We start from the raw sequence: 25516 nt of genomic DNA, 5'->3' as shown, positions 1-25516 counted from the left end.
AGAACAGCGTTAACAGCTATGTTAGTGCACAGTACAGTAAAGGGTCGATTATCCGGGACTCAATTATCCGTACCGTGGAATATCCGTGGTCTCAGACGGTGATCTCGTAAAGTTGCAAAGAAATCCTCACAGCAGCTGAGACATTACTTTGCTTCATGGAAAATTAAGGTGACGTTAATTACGTTGATCTTTTACAAATCCGTGTGTACATACAAAAATAAACAAATTCGAACACAACAATTAAACAAAAGTTATGTACTTTTTGATAAAAATGAATATAATAAAAATATTTAGTATTTGTTTTTAAAAATGTCTTGTATACATATGTATAAGTTCCTTCTTTCCTTACATGAGTGACAATTCTAGTAAATATTAATATAATTTACAATAACCGTGTTTTTGGATTAACCGGGTTCCTGCTTCCGCTAATTACCGCCGATAATCGGCTATCTACTATCATTCTGAAACACTAGCATGCGGGATGGAGCATCGGTGATACTCTTTGACTTAAATTCTGAAAAAAAAATCCGGACCGACTCCCAACCGAGTTACTCAATTTCCAGTTTCGTGAGCTTACTCAGTACACTAAGGGACTAGCCCATATCCTTCTAAGAGATCACGACCTTCCTTACAAACCGCTAGTCTACCGGGCGTCATTTATGGTCACCACAATACAATCTCTGCAATTGATTCGGTATTATTAAATAAACAAATAATATGTCTATTAATCTAAGCACTACGCCACAGAGGTTGATGGGGTGCTGGAATTTTGTCGTAAGTGAAGACAATTTCTTGCCCCAATGTCTCATTTTTTATTCTCCAAATAAACCCACTCTAAAATTTGAATCACTTGCTAAACCGTGACTCGGATTATCACAGACATAGTGGCACATCAAAAATTGCAATGCTTTTGACGGAAATCGAATCGCGGTCATTCACATAGTCATCACATAAAATGACTTCCACTGCTGAACTGTCAAATGAAGTTAAGGAAAATTAACTGCGTTGTCTTCTACTTGTCAGGATCTGAATTAATTAATTAATTTTCTTATACGAAGTTCAGTAAGAGATCTGATTTCCTGTTCTCCGCTACAAGATAAAGTAAACGCAAACAAATACCAAACCAAGTACCACATCAAATAATTCTGCTTTTTCTTCTTAACTTTCTAAATTACTGAATTTATAATAAATTATAAAACACATCAATGTCGTCTGATATTATGGAAAGCTCGTATAATAGCGTCTGCTACGCGGTAATTATTATTACCACGAAGATTGTATTTTAATAATGAATATCACATAGTGGAATTCTGACTTCTCGGTCTCTCTCATTTCAGCAAGTTTCCAAAGCAGATGTCGCTTGCTGTGATCAGTGCTTGTTCATGCACATGGCGCCACAGGGTGGAAGGGACAAAGAGGAATCCCACATGTAAATGTCGCGCTTCAAAGTTCTATAATACTTTACTATAGCCATAGTACTTTGTAGAACCCCCTGTAACTAAAGACTCCTATTTCAAATAACAAATTATACTTTCGATTAATTATTCTCGTGGTGAACACACAGGACGGGCTACAATAACTGTATCATATAAGTACTTAAAAAAATAGGATATAAACCTGGGAAAGGGAAACAGTAAATATTTCCTTGGAGAAATTCCCGGTTTGGAAATAGGCCTGTCTGAAGCATTTATTAGTTTCGAGTCAATTGATTTATATCTGATATAAATACAAATGCCTGCGGGTTGCAGCGAACAAGATGGAAAATACATGTGCAAAATACCAGAATGAAGTATTAGACAGTTTACAGAATACGTCAAGTGCTGTTAGTTTTCTGAAAGCAAGAACTTCGATCTTCATAGAATTCTACGCTTGTTACAAACCATTTCAAAAGACACGATTAAAATAACAAGCAACCCTTACTTCTAAACTCAAAAAGCTTTGTCCGAACTTTAAATGTTTTCCAAACTACCATCTTCAGTACTCAACGTCGAAATGCTTTTACTCGTGACAAAGTAATTTTGTTGAACAGTGGCATTTAACGTTGTTAAAGCTATGAATTCAGAAATAATCCCAGAAAATATAACAAGGAATTTCTGCGATGCATTTACTTTTAAATCTTCAATGTCGGCTTTAAACACGCAATGTATAAATCATATTGAGATAATTCAATTCTTTGGCACAACTGTCCAAACTTGTAACTGTAATATAAATAAAACGATATTAAACGTTGGACAAGATCCGTTTTAATGTTATCATAAAAATTAAGCTTTGTTTTGCAACCAGCCTCTGCCCTTGAGATTTACCCAACCTATATGCAATCCAGCGTATTACTAGCGTACATCTAACAGTAGATTGAATTAATTTATCCAATTATCCATTATTATATTTGGAAACGACTACAGATAAGAAATCATCGTCTAGAAAGGCAGTGACAGATTTACTTCTAGGAGCACTTTATATCGTTCAGTTAGGATTGAAATGGACCAGGATTGAGATCCAACAGTTGTTTCACAACACACGGCGGATAATAACAATAGTTTACCCCTGTTCTTTAAATTCTGTACACGAGGTACATTATTCCTAATAAAATCAACCGTAATTCACCAATACTTGTTTAGAATTGCGTCGAAAATTATTCACAATCCTGATCTAATTTAAAATCCGGACTATGCTTTGTTGAAGAATTACGAAGCCCAGGAGAGAGAGAGATAAAATGTCAGGAGCAGTGCGGGAATTCTACCTCTCAGGAGGACCTGAAAACGATCTTAGCTTTATCGAACTCATCCACATTAAACAGCGACATAAATACGTAACAGAGGCACGAAGCCATAAGAGGTGAGGCATTTTTATACGGAACTAAGGCGTTCTTATATCAATTGGATCTAAAACCACAGACTTTGCTTAAACGGAGAAATGCTTGGAACGGAAACGCTGGAAGTAGGGTAACCGGTGAAGGGCTCCCTACAGACGGAATAAGAACATGATGACGTCATTTTAATAAATACTGAATACGTGTTTTAGCACGACAAGTTACAGCAACACTTAGATCGATCTATGCAAATGATAGTTAACTAAATGATCAGTTTATTTGTTCTTGGTTTCTTAAAACACATTTCAACAACTGTAAATTCAACCTTATTAACAGTAAATGCAAATCGAATAAGGCGTGACTAGACAGACGAAAATAATGAAGTGGAAGGAGCATGTCGTGGCCTATTTAACGTGTAATCATCATTTGTCTTGAATGAAGCAAAAGCTCTGACAGGATGGCAGTTTGTGGTTAGACGACACGTAAAATGTGATGCAGGAGTGCTCACCATGAACTACCAAGTGTAGAGAGAAACAGATACAGCGTGATTTAATGGATTTAACTCTAATGATGTATGTGGATTTGGTTGTTCTAGGCTGTGACGTCGTGACTCACCGCCATCATGACACTGCACGTCTTATAGTAGGATATATAAAATGATTACGAACAAAATTAGGTTCCACAGGTAATTTGCTTTACAGATTAGAAATAACATACACAGAATCTGAGGTTTTCACAGCGGTGAGTTAGAAGATTTCAGTCTTCTGGGTTGTAACGCCATCTTCTAAAGCAACATAGTTAAAATCTGCATTCTCAATAAATGTACTTAATTTCCTTGCATATTATTATTTCCTTTGTCACGTCTCACTTCTTTCTCCATTTCTTCCTTATTCCCTTATGTGTTTCTCTTTATCGCGTGTAATGTGCACCATCAATGCACACGATCAATACAAATGATTTTCCCCGTTTTCAGAATCAATTTTCAAGTCAACATAGTTAGACGTTTCCCACGTTCTGTAACTTAAAATCTGGTTTTAGCTTCAAAGTTTTTGTCTGTCCGTCACGTATCACGTTAATTACACACCAAAGAATTTTAATTAAATCTAATTTGTGTGGAATCTTATTAAAATTCCAACCTACAATGATTGATCACATCTGCTAAAACCAAGCTGGCATTTTTCTCCAAGATTTTAATAAATTCCAATGCAGAGCAAAAGAATGGTCATTGTACGACAATGGATCTGTTACATAACAAGCTGGCTAACTCCATGAGTTCAGTTCTTCTTCAAACGCTTATAATCAGATAGCTAATCAACAGATTCTCCAGGTTTTATGTATGGAATCTGAACGTTCAAACGCTGTTTGTTATGTTCGGTACTGTATTTATTTTATTTCTTAGATCTTATTTCCAAAGAGAGGACTAGGAAGAAGATTGATACAGCTAACCGACGACCTTAAACAAGGAAAGAAGATGACGTTCCAGGAATTAAAGCGAGAAGCCGAGAATAGGGACAACTGGAGAGCTCTTTTTGGGCAGAGCAATGGACCTGTCGTAAGACAGAACACTTAATAATAATAAATAATAATTTCCACAAGTTCATTTTCGTGGCTATTTAAACGACGATTATGTGAAGGAAAGTTCTTTTTCAAAGCAGAGATAGTGAAAATATCTTACGTCTCGCTAATATGTCCTTATTTCTACTGTGTAAAAAAAGCGAATAGATACCTACTCGGGTGAGTTTGTTAAAAAGATTTAATCTCAGTCACACAAATTTCTGTTGCATGGTGAGAAGAACCATTTCCCTTACATCTATCAGGAATCGAATTCTACCCAGTCACTTCACCAAATGTATTTTGCTTTACATAGTTAATTTAAAAGCAACTACATCGTACAGACGGTTGGTACTTGCACACGGCCTAACGTTTGTATAGAACTAAACTTTAGACGTCAAACTAACTTGATTAAATCTAAACTCTCATCAGAAGCCGTTCTGTTTTCTTCCAGCCGCTAACCACTTGCATCTCACAAAGAATTAAGCAATTCGTGTGTGACAAAGCACAGGGTTAATGGAAGTGCACAGTTAATAAATGACGAAGCGACGTGTAATAATATCAAAACGTTTATATTAAGGTTTCCAATCGACGTTTAACTCATGCAGTGGCGTTCTACAGGTGCTATACTGATGTGGGGATGGGTTATGGAAAACAAAATGAATGAATGTGTGTCTGAGTGGGTAAAAGTGTGAGGAATGGATGGGTGGACGAATTGTTTTACGGTGTTGGATGGAAGGAAAATGTTATCTGCCAGTTACAACTGCTTTAGTTATAATTCTAAGCAGTTCCCTATAATGAGATCCATCATTTCACCTACAGTAATTTAGAACTTACTGATGTATATACAAGGCAACGCATAATTCCTTTCTAATACCAAGAAACATAAAAATTTCTTGTCACCTAACCCTTTAAATCACAATGGTAACTACATGTACCAACTGTTTAACAGCCAAAATCTCTGAGAATTTTACTAAACCCATACATTCATTCTGTTGGTAAAATGTAAACAACGACTATATGTCTAAAGAGCATTAACAAATTTATCTTTATAATGGAGACACGACTGTTTTATTATATACTGAATTTTAATTTGGAAATATAATTTAAGTGAATTCCGTGGTCCAGAGGGAAAACAGCTGTTTACCTCAAAAATCAGTGTGTCCATCCTGACAGATTTACTTGTGGTGGACGTCATGTCAATTAAACATCACTGTTTGTTTAGGAATGAGTAACAAAGTCAGAAACATAATAACCGAAATTAATCCAATTTCTTTTAGCGTTGTCTATATATCAGTTGCAATGGTTATTTGCCCAGGGTCTAGAGACAAGTTAACATTTTGATTAATAAACAAAATAATGGATGGAAAGATTACAAAATCAGAATTATAAAATACGAAACATGCATTCAAATATCCTCCTGGGAGTAGATTAATGTTAATACCAGTACAATAAATCTCGGTTACTGGATTTTGATACGCCACTGAATTCTTGGTTTAAGCAATCACGGCACCATGAAGCCGATCTTACAAAACGAGTTCTCCAATTTGAAGCTGCCGAGAGATGAATGTCTGAAAAGCAGAATTTACGCTGAGTATTTTTTTATATAGAAATGCAATATAAACCACATTAAAGGCATCTACAGTCAAAACACTCATCAAAATAACACGTGAAATATGCTCTTGAGACCATTCACATGAAGTAAACATTTCCAGTACTCTGCTTTGATACTGTTCATATTCTAGCAAAACATGTTTTTTTCTTTTCCCAAAATCTGAAATGTTCAATCTGTTTAGTACGTGGAAAGAAAATTCTAAAATTCTCAAAGTTTACATATGTGTCTAGACTTTTTTATAATAAATGTATCTACAAGACAGTGTAGTTGCGTCATATTGTGATTTATTAAATTAAAATTAAATTATTTGGTTATTCCGTCAAATCACAATGTATTTAAAATAAGATAATTAAAATAATTAAAATATCATTCTGTGTTCCATATCGAATAATCTGTAACTGTTCCAATTGTAAATCGATTATTCGATGTGGAACACCGAATGATATTTTAATTATTTTAATTTTCTTATTTTAAATACATTGTGATTTGACGGAATAACCAAATAATTTAATTTAAATGTATCTACGTCACTATTTATTTTATGATATAACACCTGTGTAGTAATCGTTCCAAATTAGGCTTCCCATTCGCACTATTAGCTTTCCAGTTAGGCTTCCTTATTTCATTACTCTTAAAGAATGCAAATATTTTTCGTCACTTTTCAACGTTGTTTAAAGTGGACAAAAATAACTTACATAATAGTTTACGACTTGAACATGTGCTTTGTCACACGCTTCCTGAACTTAACTCGCTAAGTGGTCTTAAAGTTGTGGTAATAACAACAACAATAATGTGTTTGAGAGCATTTACTGCGGAGAACAGCTAACTTAAATGATTACAACGCACCTTAAAGAAATAGTGTGGGAGTGTGGAAAGGATTCTTCTGGCTTAGGATATGGAATCAGCGGCGGGCTCTTGAGAACTCGAATAGACCTATACCCGTAAAGGCGGCCAATTTCATGATTGCCTGAGGGTCAGAATTCATTTAGGACTCTGCTCCGTAGCTAGTTAGTTATATATGTTATAACGGCGAACGAATAAGGAAATGAATTATTATGGACGATACGTTGCTCTCAGACAGAAAGAAATGTTGTCCGGATGGAAGGGTAGAAAATAATAAAACACAGTACAAGAACGTTATCTCGCATCAGAGAGTTCATACCTGCAGTCAAATGGAGGTTTCTGCTGTGTGTAATAAACGCCTTAAATAAACAGAATACCAGGACTGCTTATACCACAGTTCAGTAATTAACCAAGCCACTGTTACGAGCCATGTTCAATTAAAACGCAATGTTTGTGCCTTCATTGTCTTAACATTCAACGGAAATGAAATTCCAGATAATAGTTTCGCCATGTAATGTAATATTATGCAAGGAAACTTCCTGCAACTGACACCACATTATAATACGAATACCAATATTCTTAAAGAGACGTCATATTTTATGAACACTCTAATGGAAGTTGGCCTGCTCGCTTCTAAATTAACGTGGAACTGTATCCCAGATGAAACTGGTTTGTCATGTGAGACAGTTACTGGGGCGTTACCTGAACATCGGCAATTGTCACACACTTCATTAACGCAACAGTATCGAAGTTCATAACGATTTTCACATCGATTATAATCGTTGTGAAAATCGTTATAATTATAACAGCCTAAACCGCTTCAGAAATGGCTACCTATTGTTAAAACAATCTATGGGGGGAAATATTAGGACGCAGATAGAGTTTTTTTTTTACGGAACACGTAGAAATTCCATAGCATCTTTTATTATTTTAAATGTGAACTAATAATTCCAAGAGCCCTTATTGAGAAACTGGTGACCTTATGAAACCCGAATGCTCGCCGGCTTGCTTTCAAAAGCGAGCCAATGGATCCTACAGCCTGTACTTGTCGCAAGATATCCCCGAGCATCATTAAACGTTACGAATATACCTTGCTGGTCAGCTAGCCGAGGTTCGGGGGTGGGCGTAGAAGCGACAGCCAGCGCATAACTACCCCTCTTGACCTTCCCATCTTTGCCGCCACCCCCACTGTGAAGCAGCTAAAGCTTGCAGATGTTTTGCATCCAGTATAAAGAGAAACTTAAATCAAGACTTCGCCCTCACATACCGATGATTTCAGATCCACTTCAACATTTGTTTTTCATTACAGCCTCGGGTGTCCCCTTTTCTCATCTTCTCTTGCTGGTCGTATTATGGCATTGCTATGAATTAGCGTTAAACAAAAGCAGATTATTCACACATGAATTCTCCTAAAAAGCCACGCTTTCAAGTACACACACAACAAATTATTTCTGTAGTTGCTCTATAACACTCTTCTTACAAACAATTTGAAATGTAGTAGATATTTAACGAAGTAATTATAATAAATCAGTCGTAAATTAACTCTTTCGTATTTAGTCAAAATTATTTCTTCGACAATGTTTACCAAGAAGTAACATTTTAATTGTAATATAATTGCTGTCAGCGTCGGTGTTGATCGTAAAGACGTGTGGACTTGAAGGTACAGAGCAACGTTTTTTAAGACACCGCCATCTTCAGCCGTAAAGTGAAACCAGTTTGTTTACAAAGAGTCAGCATCAATGCCAATAAACACGCGAATGAGTGGCAAAGAACACGGTCAACTTTAGTCATGTGTTCCGCTCGTCACCGCTGATATAATCTTTTCGATGAGCGCGATTAAAATGAGACGTCTTAAGAGCTGGGGGGCCTTCCCGATCTGTCTGCTCTTAGCTGGAGCCAGTTCCTGTTACGAAAGTGTAATAATGTCTCTAGAGAAGTAACGTTGTAAGACGTCATCTACTCACGTTCACTGACAGGAGTCGGTTTAAACTTCAATAAACGCGAAGTTCTGCAGATACTGAACTCCGACATTCTGTCACATGCAATCAGCTACCATTTTCTACTTGACAGGAATCCAAGATCTGTCCGCCTACCCATGGGTCAGCAAGTGGGTGAAAATGACCACTCCAGGCTCCAGGAGGAATCAAACTGAAACGAATCCGGCGATCGGGTTGTGTCTGTGGTCGTCAGAGAAGGCAGACTTTGCAATTTTGATGCGTCGACACATTTAGACCCAGTTATTCTCGCGACAATAGCTTAATAACAGAACGTATAATCGTTACGAATACACACTAATGGTAAATGCCTAAGCAAATATTGGTTACAAGTAAATACAGTAGCCGTCACAAATTTGCACGCTTCAAGGCCACGAAATGACTTGACAAGTCCCACAGTCGCCTTACCAAGAAACTTAATGTCAAATATCTTAGCTTTGCCGCAAGTTCTAAGCTGTCTTCACTCGCCCCAGACACTCTTTAAGTCTTTTAACGTCGTTAGATTTTTCTGTGACCTTGAGGCAAGGAAGTTAGTAATGGCTTCTATAACTGCTGCATGTTACTGCCCAGTATATCGGTTATTATTATTATTTAGTGTTCTGTCTGACGACAGGTCCATATGAACAGGATCCTTCCATCCTTTTCTCGGATTGGGACCTGTTCATATACGTTCTTGGCAGATGATCCAGAAGTGGTTTGCCATTGCCTTCTTCTGTGTGTGAATGGAGTAATTGTTGCGATGCCACGGAGAAACCGGGGAAGCCCCCGGAGGAAAACTCCGCGTTGCCTAGACCACGGTCTTGCCCAACACAAGTTATAAATTCGGGCACCGCCGGGAATTGAACCCGAGACCCCAGGATTACAAAGCCAGCGTTCTAACCGCTAGACCACCGTGGCGGAGTATATCGGTATATTTTTATAATTTAGGACATTTCATGTTGTTATTAACACAGACGGTTTAAAAGTGTTAACAAAATTTCTATCCTATAGACACATTAACAATTAATTTAAATATCATTCTCATTTATACATTTCATTCTCCCGATTCGGTTTTTTCCGTAACATTCTTCAACCAGTGATTAGTATAAATTTTCTGTTTCATCCAAGCTAGTTACAACGTTTCGTTCTCCTTGGTTTTCTAGTTTTCCTAGCATTAATGCTAGGCTCAAATGTGAAGACTATGAAGTATCACTTCATGCAATTCTTTCAACTAATACTGCACAGATATTTAGCAAGTGTTCCTTTATGTGACGACACATCCCATTATGAAAAATGTTTCATACAAGAGGTAATGACGTAAGATTATTCCGCACTACGAGTAGGCAGAGAAGTATGGTATGCGTTGTAGAGAGGATGTGACCACACATGGCCCACGTGTTGTGTCATTCAGTATTGCTATTAAATGGATTTCCAGCATATGTTTGGAAATGTACATTAGGACTATGACGATTCATTCAATAGGTCGGATTTTCCTGTATGAGCTTTAGCGGGATTTGCAGAGAACCATATCGACAAATAATTGAAGAAACGGGACCACATTAAATGGTTACAGTTTAACAATTAAATTAGTTTATAACATTTAACATTAATTATCCACTATGAAATTTGATATAATACCACGATGAATAAAAGTTGAGGAGAGAGATAACAGAAAATTGCGTAAAAACTACTTGGCCGATAAAACTAACGATAAAGAATCGCTAACTGTGATTGTGACTTAATACGAGGCGCGTCCCAAAAGTAAGTTTCCCTGGGGCCGTTTACAGACACAAAACACAATTTCATGGAAATATTTATTGCAACAGATACAGCAAGTGTCCAGCTATTTTTCAACATATTCGCCACCGGAATTGAGACATTTGTCATACCGTGGGACCAACGTTTGAATACCTGTGTCGTAGAAGTCTGCCGCCTGGGATTGGAACCACTGTGTGACAACCATCTCCGCCTCTCTGTCATTCTCAAAACGCTGACGCTGACCGGACAGGAATTTCTTGAGGTGTAGGAAAAGATGGAAATCACTGGGAGCGAGGTCCGGGCTGTAGGGTGAATGATTAAACACCTCCCAGCTGAACTCCTGCAGGAGACTTGCTGTCCGTCGAGCCGTGTGCGGCCTAGCGTTATCACTGACCGCACTTCACAGTCGGCGGGAGCTGGAATAAGAACCTCCATCTTCAACAGCTGCAACGATGCTACTGTGAGAACGCGGGAAGTGCCGTTAGTGCATGCGCCATGCTACGTCATTGCTCTATCACGTACGCACAGTCGCTTCGCGCAATATAAGGTTTGCTAGCTGTGGGACGAGTGGGAAACTTACTTTTGGGACGCGCCTCGTATTTTAGTTTTGGCCTTAATGCAATTTTAACACAGCGTAATACAATTTTCTTTAAAATTTGTTCAAACTGTGTTTCAATGTCCGTTTGACATTTTTTTCTTCTTTGTTTAGTTTTTAATTTAAATCCTCCACCAACGCTGTCGCGTTTTTGTGACTTCAAACAATGCAAAAAATTCCAATCTGTGTTAACAAAATGCCATAATTGTAATAATGGAATGCAGAAGGCAGCAAAGAACTGGGATGAATGAGTTCTGTTCTGTCAGAGCAGGACGCTAATTCGTAGAGGAAAAATTCCACGTAACTAATTCAACAGCATCGCGACCTCCGACCGACCTGTATCAATAAAACTGGGTAGCCAGTGATTTAATAGGATCAAAGTAAAACTGTAACAGGGTGTAACTGATACGTAGCCGGAATTGTTTCTCCTTTCATCTCGCTGTTCAGTGGTCAATAACTGCTATGAAGGGTGCTGGGCGGTTGAGGAACGTCCGTGTGGCACCAACTCACGACACTTATGACAACGGTCGCAAGTACAAGCCAAACTGAAGCTGCTCGTGCTCATAAATATTTTTGAAAACCCATTTGTTTTTTTGTTTTTTGTCTTCAGAAATTACATTTAGTAGGCTATTACTGGTGTTGAAAGTAAGGAGGATGAAATGCGAGTATTTGCAAGAAATAATACAGACGTAGGTCTGCAAACGATAACATCAAATTGATTTAAATTATATACACAATAATTTGAGTTTATTTGGCCTGAAAACAAAAATACACAGTTAATTAGCTTTCTTATTTTATGTGATCTTAAGATATAGGCCTGTTTGTTTTGACACAGGCAGAAATGAAGGAACTGTTTTCCAGATAACACGTTTCGGAAGCTTCTTTTAAATCTCAGCTTTAATCTTAAAACTTTGCATACCGTGTAGTGTATTAGAATATAAAATAAGCAGAAAAACTATTAATATTATAAATGACAAATTAATTCCCTTTTGCCACTGATGATGACCTCTCGAAGTCGAAACGCTTTTGGCACTAGTGTCATTTATAGTGTTAATAGTTTGTTTGTTTGCTTATTTTATATTCTCAGTTTTAAGTTTTATTCTATTTCAGTTACAATATAGATTACACTCGTGAATGTAAACGCATATAAGTACCTGGGAATATTAACATCTTCTCTTGTACCCAAATAGCCCGCTTTATAAATTTAAATGAAAGTGTCGTTTATAAAATGTTTCTGGTTTATAGAAAGAGGAAGCAATACGAATATTTTTCTACAGCTCAGCGGTTCCTAATCAGTCTAGACGAATACGATTGATTACAGGAAATTCTGAGTGAATACCGAGCAATGTTTCGTAAGGAAATACGTCAAGACAGAATGTAAGAGTTGCCTAAGTATTTGGACTGACAAATAGCTTCAGGTTTCATAAAAGGCGAGAAATTTCGTTATCATCTGAGAACCTAACCGCTTCTGACGAACGGCTCTGTCTAATGATGTTATCAGATACTCTATTCAAATTTCAGTTATTAAAATAACTGAAACACATACACATACTATATGCTGACATGTTCGATATTCTATTTCATACAACACAGAATAGTCCTTGTCTTATGCTAACGAAACAAAATTAAGTCATCATCAAATGGACTTCGCCACACTGGTTATTTCTCTCCAATCCCTCCCACAAATAGCTTTAGGGAATTCTTTAACAGAACGTCAGGTACTTAGAAGTAAAGTCATATACCGCTCTGAAACTCCAAAATGAAATCTGATTGTTTGCTCTGTCCGTTGGCAGTTTGAAAGGAAAATCGTTGTGGGGGTCGATGTGGTATCACGTCTGACTCTTAGCGACCTTCATCCTCCAACACACTCAGACATTCTAGTCACGAGGCACCTCTGGGTCGAGTTATGGCCGGTGTTAGAGAACTATACATACATTTATTCTCCGACAAAAATGCAACGAATTTATTCTAACCTTCTCTTTCTCAGTCTCCATTCTTAAAATACATTCTGTTAAGCGCAAAACGTAACATTATGAAATCTACAAAAAAATTATAACAAATACGACAATATTCAGCACCCTTTGTAAGTTGGTTGCAAAACTAAGTCTATTAATTTCGTTACGCGTGTCTGTCCGACTGTCCGTATATTATAACTGGATAACAGCTGAATAAATTTTCGCGAGGTCGACACTTCCCCATTTTAGTTAAGATCTGACAACAGAAGATGTAATATGCAAAGTGAACTAAACGACGCTCACAAGCAATTTTGCGAGAGGAACTGACTGGATGGGCAATCCCTAACCTGGAAATTTCTAACCATTTGCAAATGTCAAATTCTAGCGATTGCGCCAGAATTTTTACGCTACGCGCACGTTGTATAACCATATTATATAATATAGGAGCATGGATACATTCTGAAAATAACAAACAAGGATTGTTCTTTAAGCTCGCTTTTCTCAATGTTTGATCTTCCAGTTTCATGGACTGTCTCCTTTGTTTTATTTCCTTGTTTCTTGTTTGCAATCTCTTATCTTCTTTATTCGTTTCTTTCTATACAGCGAAGAGACGGACCATGATAAAGAAAGTGATTAATCATCAGAAATAAATTACACGATATCATTTCAAGCATCAACTACACTGCAACTATTTGTACTCCATCAAATACCGGGAACTAACGCTCCTCTTTTATATATGCAATGGAAGACGTTAATAATCATAATGGACCTAGGGCATAATTTAGACAGATCTGTTTCCCACCCACCAAGCGACACGCAGCATGAGGGCGATATATCCTCGATCCTCGGGTGGTTATAAAAGTGTCATCCGAATGGCAGCTGTCATGTATGTATGACATCTCCACATGTCCACAAGTCAGCTCGGAATTACCAATCGCAAATATTTATTGGCAGGAACTGACGATGCGACTTTTTAACAACCAATTAAATGTGTCAGAAATAGAAATGGCTTCATATGTTAACGTCGTTCCACCCTGCTACATAATACGCTTGTAAACTGTGAAATCGTGCGACCTCATCCGCTCTGCTGTTATGCGAGAAACATCCACAGTGGTACGAACTTCAGCGGACCTGCTGGGTGGGGGACTGATCATTACAGGCCAATGCAAAGTAAATTCTGCCGTCCTGTCTCAGAGACAGTATTACCTGATAAAATTACATACATTTAAATCTGTATGTCATTTGTTCCCAAGCAGGATTTGAGGTTTTCACGGCGGTAAGTCCGAAGATGGTGTCTTCTGGATTGTTGCACCGTGTAGTCTCGTATAAGTTTAAAGACGTTTCATAGGTCCTTTCTGCCTTCATCTTCATGGATTTTCATAAAAATTTAATATCGGGGGGAATTTACAGACGTCTGTCTGCAATTTACAAATTTTATAAAAATTGGACGGCAACAACAACGATGCGGAATCTCATACGAAGACCTACATGTGTCTCTGCGCACCGAAGTGGCTGAATGAGGAATTCGACGTCCGGGGAATCACCGCGCGGTAAATCCCAAAACTGAATCTCCGTTATTCATACAGGTCACATTTTGGCGAACGCTTTATAATTATTACGCTACGCTAAGGTTTATTACACTCAAAGTACAGTTGTTTCCATATAACTCTAGCCATTTATAATTACTCCCGCTACCAAAAATCGCGGTAGACTGGGAAACAATCCTTTTGTTATTTAGCTAATCATGCCATATCCTGAGACTACTTTCAATTCTTATCATTGCGATGACCTTCTGCGCTATAACAGGTCTATGCACAGACATCCAGTATGTTACAGATACAAAAGGTTTCATTATCACTGGAAGCTGTACCTCTCCTGCAGACAAATGGTCATGATTATAAAAACCGTCCCAACACGAAATTAAATCAATGGAGACAAATTACAACGTGGTCATAGCTCTAAATTGTTTCTTTCGAGTTTGTAAAATGTGGCTTCATCGGAAAACATAGAGGACATTTTTGAAAATAAGGAGACTTTTTATTTTCGCAACGATAAATTTCGAATGTTTCCGACTCTCTACACTCCAGGAAAATGTCATCTGCAGCTGACGCCGTTGGAATCGCATTATTATAATAAGATCCCCCCCCCCTCTATCATTCTGTCACTGTCTCTTTCAATCTTTCCCTTTATTCCACTGTGTAGCAACACTTAGTGTAGTGAAAACAACTTTCACATACTTCTGTACTCCCACATGTGGCCCCACATTCCAGAAAAAGTTCTCAAATATTAACTGAACTCCTGTAACTTATTATTTTTACCTCTGCAATACCAACGCTGAGAATGGCGACACGACTTTCCAGTGTTAACACATCACGTCACGGGGAATGGTCAGTTTCAAGCCCTAGCTTCCGATGAAGGAAGATGACAAAAGATTCGGAATGGACGTCGCAGCGAAAATATAAATAACACTTCTTCAAATTCCAGCAAATACCTGTTCTTTCTGTCATATAATTCATTACAAAGCTTTATATATTTATTTTATAGACCGATTAATTGTACGTTCTGCCAAAGAGGTGCATTTAATTGCCTGGAGGTACTCTTCCAGCGCCATAAACGAAAAGCACATCGATTGAAGTGACAGACAAAATGGCAACTGAAAAGTATAAGATTATCTGTAAACTTTTAAGCATTCACTCGTTCTCTCTGTGGGCCTATGCTCCCGTGATTAGATTCGCTGTGCCCCGTGGTGTCTCAGGAATTTCTGTTCCTTCAGACTTAAAATCGTTTTCCGTTAGATTTCTGTTTTCTTTTAATTATCGTCTTTTCTCATCACCTCTCCCTGAATCCACTTTTCTTTTTCTTTCTTCAAAAAAGAATCATGGGAGCAAACTGTAAGTGTAAAAATACCATCCTTGTATTCAAGGTCAACAGCAAAAAGGTTAATGAAATAACTTTCTGAATACGACCAGAAAATATTTCGTCTTCCATTTCTTGCAGACTGGAGTCAACCATTTTAATTTATGTTTATATTAAAAAATAAGAGACGTCTAAGATATTTTATGCCGAAATGTAAAGAAATTATTAAAAAGAATTTAAACATGACACAAAATAGACATACGCTTCAGAAATGGGTTCAGCGCTAGAGTTCTGAAGTTAGAGAGCCAAGTGTCGGGGCCAATATTTTCTAACGCTTTGCGTGATGTAAGTTTCAGACATCGCATTATAAAAGCGACGCACATAATTAACATATATTTATTAGCAGTGTTAATATTCTCATTTCTTAATGTGAATTTTTAATTTCCGAGTCGTGCATCAAAGTTATATTTGGTAACTGAAAACTAAGTACTGAGAGCTCCGTATTCATCACGTATCTGCTGCTAAGAACATTAATTAGCTTCTCAGATTCAATACTTTACATTTCAGTCTGCACGTCCATCTCTTCAGACCGATAGTTCCTACGCACGAAGGTCTTAAAGCATTTTATAAAAAAGGGGGAAAAAGAAATCTATTTTGAGCATTCCAAAGTGGAACACGGATATTACAAGCGAGCGGTTGGAAATGGCGGTGGTGGAGGACAACCGTGGAACACGAAAGGCATTGCATTTCAGGGCAGGAAATTGGGAATATGTTCACAGCAAGAGCATCACTTGGTGCCGTCATAGAAATACTAGGACGACGACCAACAGCACATCGGCACGGCTGCTACCGCTGTTGGCGCCAATGCGCAAGGCCGTTGTGCATTTTGGAGGGGATACGCTGGAACAGCTAGGGGGGGTCAGCTTTGCCAAGTAGTGGATCCCAGCTTCCCTCTACTTGTGAACGAAACCCACGGCTCCGATAGCTTGCAACATTTCAGTTGCTTTGGTTCCACCAGACCGATACGAACGGCAAACGGTGCGCAAGTGGGCGTCACGCCGTACGTGATAATGCACATCAACAACATATCGATACAAAGCAACTGGTAACGCATCTCCAAGTACTCGCAGGTTATATCAAGACACAAACAGCAAAAAATCTCACAGTTCAAACAAATTTCCTACATTCCAACTGGAAATTATAACCGTTTTCCATCGACGAAGATTTCCGATTATTTTATAAAACTTTTATGTGGCCTACGGAAACAATTCAACGGGTTTTTTTCCTTAACAGTGTCAAATCAGACTTGGTATCTTTCTGCACATAAGTCTTTGTTGAAAACACGTTTGTGAACCTGACATAAAAGAACCTTATCTTCGGATTATCTTTGTAGTGATGTTTTTATGTAAACTTTCTCTTTTTGATCTCCCAACAAGTGGACTGAAACTGGAGCGCATTAGGAAGTTTCTTGGAGTTTCCTCTTCGGAATCCAACTTGTAAACATCGCGTAGCGCTGGGACGCTTGGAAGAACTTTAACTGTACGTCAACTTTGCAAGAAAACAGCGACTATTTGCTATTCTTAACTAAAGTATCGTGTGGGCTCTTAATTCTTTTCGACACCGTACGTGCTGTTAGCAAATAAATGTATTTATAAATCTGAGATTCAAAAACAACATTTTTATCGTGGAATGTTCCGTAGATATTCTGCAGTCATAATAAATAGCTCCAGCTGCAATTTAAACGAAATTCTAACAAGAACGAGTTTTGAGAGTATTTTCAAAACAAAGTCCATTGTGAGTAACACAATCTGAGGCTATATATTTATATAATTTAAGTGCCCACTTGAAGAGTTCTTCATTTTGAGTGACCTTCATAAGTTCTGAATTCGATCAGATATCAAAGTAGTAGTTCGGTGTACGCAAACAAAATTATTTGCACCTTGTTCCCCTCCCTTCACCACGCCCACTTGCTGTTGTGTGGTCCCGGACAGGTGTCGGTGTTCCCCAGTGTGACTTGTTGCAAGGTCAGTCCACGATAATTCCTGCTTCTACATTTAAAAACTTGCGCAACCACATCAAAATTAATTAATTATTTTACGAATAAAACAGATCAGTGTATTATTGCATATCATCCCGTTAATATTAAGTTGTGCCAAATTTATTACAAAAGACGAATATAAAAACTAATAATAGGAGTTTGATGTGGATTTGCGGTGTGAAATAGATGTTTTGATGGAAATTAGGCTAAGTGACTTTCTCCATCGGGACAATCAATGAAGTGTAAGTGTGCGTGTGTGTTTTTGGTGCGCGCGGTATGTCTTCCACAGTGCAATACAAAAAACTAAGGATGGGATTCCGCCAGATAATTTTGTTATGTAAATCATTACTGGTGTGAGGCTTAAGATAAGAGACTACAAGCGAAAGACATTACTGGTGTGCCATGTACTGTACCTGGTGCGCCATGGTGCGTATCCGACGTGGACTTGTGTGGTGGCCGCTACTCATCATTCTCGGCTGGTGTGCAGGGCTGCAAGGTAAAACAGAATTCTTTTACAACTTCTAGTGTAATCTTACATGATGTTTAGTACCCGCATGTACACGTGGTTTTGCTCCGAAACATCTGCTTAAAACAAGATGACTTATTGGAAAGAATTACTTAAGACATGTGGGTTTCATGTTAGCCGCATTAGCCTGGTTAACATTTCGCTCCGAGCAAAACCCTCAGTTAACTGTCTAACAACACCTGGCTGGCTTTACCTGGCTAATGATGCATTTTGGCTGATAGGTCCTGCTGTGTGTGGAGTGCCACTAAACCACGAACGTTAGACAGAAAATGTTATTCTTTGTTATTGAAAACGTTATCCCGCCTAATACAGTCGACATAAATGTTCCGCCCCTGACGAATTCTCAGATGCTCGTTGGTATTAATTCGCCTTCTTTTGAACTCCCGTTTCTGATTCATACGAAGAATTTTGGGAGAAAACGGGCGGAGAATTAGGATGAGAACGTGGAAACGTAGATGGTGAGGAGCTTCATAATTTTTACTCAACAACGTTAGTATTTGGTTCATCAAATGAAAGAAGATGATTTGGGTGTGGTACGTACCACGCATGGGAAACACAAGAGACGCTTACAAAATTTAGTCAATATCCGAAGGGAAGATTCCTCTTGAGAGATCTTGGCATTGATAAGAAAATATTTATTTTAACACACCGGGTGTGAAGGTTAAAATAATGGTTCCAAAAAAGGCGAGAGATTTCTGGACTAGCTATCTGAACATTAACTAACAATAAAGATTCTTGTCCACAGAGTTTGATGGTTATGTCTGCACAAAACGTTTGTCTGAAAATTAAAATATTCAAAGCTACAGCATTTTTTCTTTTCTTTTCTTTTCCGTGTACCACAAATAATGACAATTTCTTTACGGATACCTGATGAACACAACTCAGAAACACAAGAATACATAACCATTATTACAAGCGAAATTCCTTCTTAGTACATGTCAATTTTGTCATCCTGAATATAAATGGGCCCTCTAGACCTCATAAAGGATACCAGGTTTTAGGAGAAACACGTTAGCTTCTCCGGGGCGCAATATTCCAGTAGATGCAGGTTTAAGCAAGGTACAATGTTTCGTTGTTCAGACCACGTGAAAGAAAACTAAGTTTTTATTTAAAAAAGACTGTGATATTAAAAACCGAAGGTTTACAAAAATAACAGTGACCTTATATCTGAACTGGTTGAGCAGACGTCTTTAAAACAAAACCCAGTGTTCAAGTGAATACCTTCTATAATCTTAAAGTTAAATAAATAGTTTCGCTTATGTCCACGACATTACTGATATTTTCTGAATCCCTAAACAAAAATATTATTAGGCATTGCGGCCCGCGGTGATGAAAAGATTGCTTACTCTTGTTATGTTGAACCTGAGATTTCACGATGGAGACCTAGCAACGAAGTAAGAGTGGACATAACAATTCTCTTTGTGCATTTTCGCGGTTTCTTCGTTAGTGTTCATCAGACAGGTGAAACGCAAGGGAAGTGAGATAGAAGAATTAAATATTTATAGTTATTCACAATATGCCGAAAACTTATTGTGACGTCAGTACTTTACGCGAACAAATTAATTACGAATATATCTTGACGAATCGCTAAGTACAGAAAACAATAATTTAACAAGCGTGGTCTGCTGGAAAATTCTAAGGCATAAAGCACGAGTTCTGAACTTTGTAATTCTAGTGACCTAGTTCACTCATAGCCAAAAGAGAGAGAGAGAAGATTGTAGTATCCGAAACCGAACAAAACGGCAATCTGTTCTCTCCAGCATTGCGTTTAATCAAATCAGACGACAATCATAACCGACTTCCCGAAGGCAGAGTAGAATGCTCTCTGATGTGTTTTGCAGACTGGCGTAATAAGTTATCCCTGCAGCCACACTTTAAATATAATTTTTCAGTTCTGTGAAATCTTTCGGGAGATTAAAGACATCCTGCACCAGAGTTTACCAACTCATGGCCCGCCTATGTGTTTCGCGCTGCAGTTTCTGTGACACTGTGTAATTTTGAATTCTGAAGAACGGTTACATCATATCAGAAAAGCGCATTGTTAATGTAATCAGTATTTTGCAGTAACCATCGTTGTAACATCAAATCAAGAACTAGGATCCGTCTCGTTAGAAACATCTGAAAGTATTGCGTATGTATAATTTATAGACCTGATACTGACTGATTACAGTCGAAACAGTTAATCTAACAGAAAAGGGTATTTCACATTACCGTGAAAATCAGGGCGTCAAAGAGTCGACCGCGCTTTTAAACAGGAATAATACTAATTACGCATAGCGTTGCAGAACTTGAGCTGAAGAATGTTCACTCGTAATTATCGCATGACTTTTTAAAGAAAATGAATTGCAGATTTAACATGTCAGATTTAAACATCGTTAAATTACAGTCAACTAAAATTATATTCAAGTTGTCATCAACTTCAATTCGCTAATCAACTGGGACACATTTCTAAGTACATTTATTTACTTCAGACTGGAGAAAGAAAAATTGTTTCAAAATATCTGAAAATTAATATAAACTAAAATAAAGTACGAAGCCTCGTACAATATCAGTTTATTTTGAGTCTTGTTCTAGTCCACCTGTCAGTCATACAAATTCTACAGTTATATCATACACAGCAAATAAAACTTAAGCGTGGTAAGTGAAGAGCTAGAATGTAGGGAAAGGGAAGGAGACAGGTCATTCTTTGTGACTCTTGGAGAAGCAGTACTTACTGCGAACATCAGACGGGAAGAAAAAGCGAGCTGCAGGAATCCACAAAAAATAAGACAATTTACTACAGCACGACATTGCTTCTGAAACTCAAGGGACTGTATCCACAAGATTAAGTCGGAAAGTACTGAACTGTCACCAGTAATACGAGGATTCTGTCCGTAAGAAATAAGTGTCAAGTCTGCTAAAAGGAAGAACTGAATTATTGGCATCAATTTCATTTAATATAGTTATATGTAAAACTTCGAGAAAACTAGATAAATAATACAAGTATAAAAAAGCAAAAAAAAAGTTTTAAAGGTACGATAAGTTCTGTTTTCATACGCTCGTTATATTTTCTTTCCGTGTCTTTGAACTACTCTACCCTGAGCATGAAACATAGGTGACGAAATGTAGGTAAACCCGAAAGGTATTATATTAATTAATTCTCAGAAAAACATTTTAAATTTTTAGAAGATAAACACAGTTTGGACGTTACGATAATTCATACACATATTACCGATTTTACATTCCGAAAATTTAGTCCTTTTAAACTTCCATATCATGTTTAACATTAACACATTTAAAAACAACATCAGTCTTAATAGATAAGACAACTAATATTTAAATTTATCGGATAGCACATGAAGTTTATCTGATTCAACAAACAATATAATAATACCTGCGATTCTAAGATTATTTTCCTCATATTATTTTAAATCTAAAACACGGACATCCGTTGTTAATTTCAGGATCTGTAAACAATCCATATCCGTATTTGGAAGGAAACTTGTAAAAGCTGTCTTTTGCGTTTTATTTAGCTAAAGTTCCAATTTAAGGGAATGTTAGGATTCTTCCACATCTCCAAAATATAAAATTTGTTCACAAATAATTCTCACACCTCATTTAATGCCGTAAAGATAACTTACGATGTGACAGACAGCTGTTAATATAATCTACCATTTTCATATTTAGATACATAAGACTTATGAAATAAACATTGCATCAGGTCAGAGAGAAACACAACGTAAATCAGCTTTGATGGCAACAATTTCCCAACACAGACCTATGCATCGAACTCAGTTTCATTGCATGCAGTGAGTCTTTATCTAACAAAAGAACTCACTTCATGGAAAATCCAAGTCAGACTGAGTTCGTTTAAACATTTTCCTGCCAAGGTTTTCAAGAGAATAAATTCTTTTGTTTCATACGTCTCCGTGGTAACATAAGGTAACAAACCTAACTTTGTTTTAGAAAACCAACGGACAGCTAGCTTCATCTGTCAACAGAGTCGCAAAACCCAAGCACAGAAGAGGCCATTGTTTATAAAAGAGATATTGTGCTCATAGCATGGAAGTGGTTAAATGTAAAAAAAAGGGCCAGAAGCCGACTTTTTACAAACCACTTCTATAAATACTAAAATAACATTTGTCAGCTCACACAATAGAAGTACCGATCCACCTTTGGACGACGTAAAAGCTGAGGCATTATCATATATTACGAGACAATGGAACAGATAAGAAAACTGCTTATGTTACATATAAATGATTAACAAAGTCTTAACACAATAAAAATACTTCCAAATTAGAGTTTCACCGATGCAGACTTTCAGTAAGCTACTAGTGTAACTTTCAAAAAAAAATTAAGAGAACATCCCCTCATTTGTTATGCAAATGCACTGTCAGTACTTGCAGTTTTATACGAATTCAGCATCAGGCGAAAAACACAAAGGTGACATCGCAGTAATAAATATATATGAATGATGGCCGTGAAATTTTTAACGCTTTCACAGACTCACCCTCCAACATGGAAATCGCCCTGACGTTCCAGCGTTTGAAGAGGCAAATTTGATTTTAGATCACTTCAAATTTAGTCTCTTACCCGACACAGAAAAGACACTGCACTATAAGAAAGAACCATTTTTATTTAGCATTAAATGCAGGTCCTAAATACGACATTACGACATAACACATCATCCCTATTATTAACATCACTGGCTGTGCAGAGTGGTCGTTTGATGTACTAAACGCTTTTCAAGTTAAAAAAGAATGGATGCTTAGTGTTTGCACTCTTGATACCGATATGCATACACAAATACACTGTTTCAAATTCGATGTTCTGACAACGTAGGTTTTTTTTTTACAAGTAAAGACTACTGACAAACTCTCGATTAAATTAAACGGGAAACGATTTATTTTGTATAACAATTCCTCATCCTCTTTCTTGTTTTTCTTTACCCCTTTATGACCTTCCCATCTCTTTCTAAGTAACTATTCCATCATCAGGACGATGACCTAAGGTTGTAGACTATTAAGTTAGACTACTCTGACAGAACTGACCGTTCTCCAATCCTTAAAATGATCCCGGGATAAACAGATTATGAAGTGGGAGTGTCGACTGCGACTTTCGATGATAATATTAAATGGATACAAGAGAAATAGGATGTGAAGATGTTGATTGGATGCATCTGGCCCATTACAGGTTATCTGTAGCTAACTCTTGTTAACACGGCAATAAAACTTCTTCGGATATATAAAGGATGCGAAATATCTCGACTAACTGAGAGTATTTGTTTCTGAAGGAAAACACCGCAAAATAAAATTTGTCGCGTAAACATAAAGAAATTCGTTCTTGCCATTAAAATTATTTACTGTGTTTGTTTGGTTTTAACGACCTCCAGGGTTTTCTTAATTATCCACATCAAAAGATTGTAATTGTATAAAACAAAAAAATTATCATACAAATTCGGTGTATAAAGGCATGAAAATTACACGACAAAAATTAATTTCTGCCCTTCTTTTGTTGGCGGAATTATTAGCCGTAAAGAAATTTTATAGCGATGAAAAATCTCCATTTCAAAAGACATACTGAATAAACGTTGTGCTGTGGGTGATACACAGAGGAAATGCCACTCTATGTCACAGACACCATTTTCTGGCACCTGAGAATTTTCGGCTGTCAGGAAGGTGGTATAAAAGCTGGTTATTGACTGGTGCTATAACAACCGTCGATCTATATTTCCTAAGAGAAGAGATCGTCACATAAGTGAAAGGCTGTTCCAAGAACTTTGAACGTGCACAACAGATGTCACAAAAGTAAAGAGTGTCACTCTTCCATCTACTTTCTGTTCTTGTCTTAACAAAAGTGTGGTATCAACGTGATAAATTGTTAAAAATGTTATCAGTTCAAAACGCACTTAACCCCAGAATTAACGAAAGCCATATTACAAGACAGAATTTTCTGGGAGTGGAAACTGCACGTTTATAGTTCCCATTGGTCCTGTGCCGAATCTATAGTCCTGGTTAACTCCCGTTTTCTGCACAAGCATGATCTATGATGTAATAAGGATCGCCGCATTCGTTCGAGAAGAACAAAAATAACTTACAGTTGTATTACAATCTATTCCTCATACTATCACGAAAACCATAAATTCTGTATCTGTTCTGCAATATGTGATGCACACGATGTATAGAATCAGAATGCGATCAATATAAAATGTTCTGCATGTCTGTGCCATTTTAAAAGTATATAACATATGAACGGAAAACCCATCTCACAGCATCGGCCATACCGAACAGTGGTGGGGCTCCAATACCCCACATCATTGGCTGAATCAGTTTATATGATCAAATCGAGTTTAAAATGATTCTACAGTAGGGGTAGGCAATTACAATTTTTACTCGGGAGACGGATGAGGAAACTTCTATGCGACCATAAGTCAGAAAGACAGAATGGAAAAATCCAGGAGTTAGAAAACTGATAAAGAATTAGCCATCATAGCATGTAGAATTTCATAATGCATAAAATACATAAATAATAATGACATGACATCCCGTAATATAATTGGTGCTCTCATGAATTAGACTGATTTTGGAATTGATCACTAGATTTTTCGAATTTTAGTTGTAAGTCCGTAGCGAACTACTTTAGTTAAGTGTGTCAGTTACGACCCCCAAAACTTGGGAATCCGAAAATACCTAGATATATTGCGATTACAGTAAACTTTTATAAGTAAAGTCTACTATGTTAGAAAAAGTAAAAATTAATAAAGGGCCTTATTACTATTAATATCGAAACAACTTAGCGGGTCGAACTGAATCTCTTCACTAGTAATATTGACCACTAAAGGGTCTTCCATAAAAAAATAAATTACAAGCAATGCAATTGCATAATTACGTTACTAATTACTGTGGGGCAAAAAATTACGAAACAACGCTAATTGGAGGAAAACGTTTAAATTAACATTAATCAGACGTGTGATTATAGTGGATTAGACAGTAACTACATTTACGAGTAGCATGCACGA

At 37.3% G+C, this 25516-nt stretch overlaps 2 protein-coding genes across 9 annotated transcripts in view; one reads left to right on the top strand and one right to left on the bottom strand.

Annotated features, from left to right (window-relative positions):
* The window catches only part of LOC110830662 (lachesin), a 555442-nt gene extending 536957 nt beyond the window's left edge, over window positions 1-18485 (bottom strand). For all 8 annotated transcript variants that reach the window (XM_087340972.1, XM_087340974.1, XM_087340973.1 and 5 more), the window contains exon 1: window positions 18407-18485. The gene's annotated coding sequence lies outside the window, so the exon portion shown is untranslated. The remainder of the gene's footprint in view (window positions 1-18406) is intronic.
* Window positions 16861-25516, top strand: part of LOC110836992 (lachesin) — a 170185-nt gene continuing 161529 nt past the window's right edge. The window contains exon 1 of the mRNA XM_022078750.2: window positions 16861-18489. Coding sequence (XP_021934442.1) covers window positions 18396-18489 — 94 coding nt within the window. The 5' untranslated portion in view covers window positions 16861-18395. The remainder of the gene's footprint in view (window positions 18490-25516) is intronic.

This window comes from Zootermopsis nevadensis, unplaced genomic scaffold (genome assembly GCF_977971745.1).
Source record: "Zootermopsis nevadensis isolate Lab colony 2312 unplaced genomic scaffold, Znev_1.0 Znev_ptg000061l, whole genome shotgun sequence".
Lineage (NCBI taxonomy): Eukaryota > Metazoa > Arthropoda > Insecta > Blattodea > Termopsidae > Zootermopsis > Zootermopsis nevadensis.
Note: the sequence above shows the minus strand (reverse complement) of the source record. Positions and strands in the feature narration are given on the sequence as shown.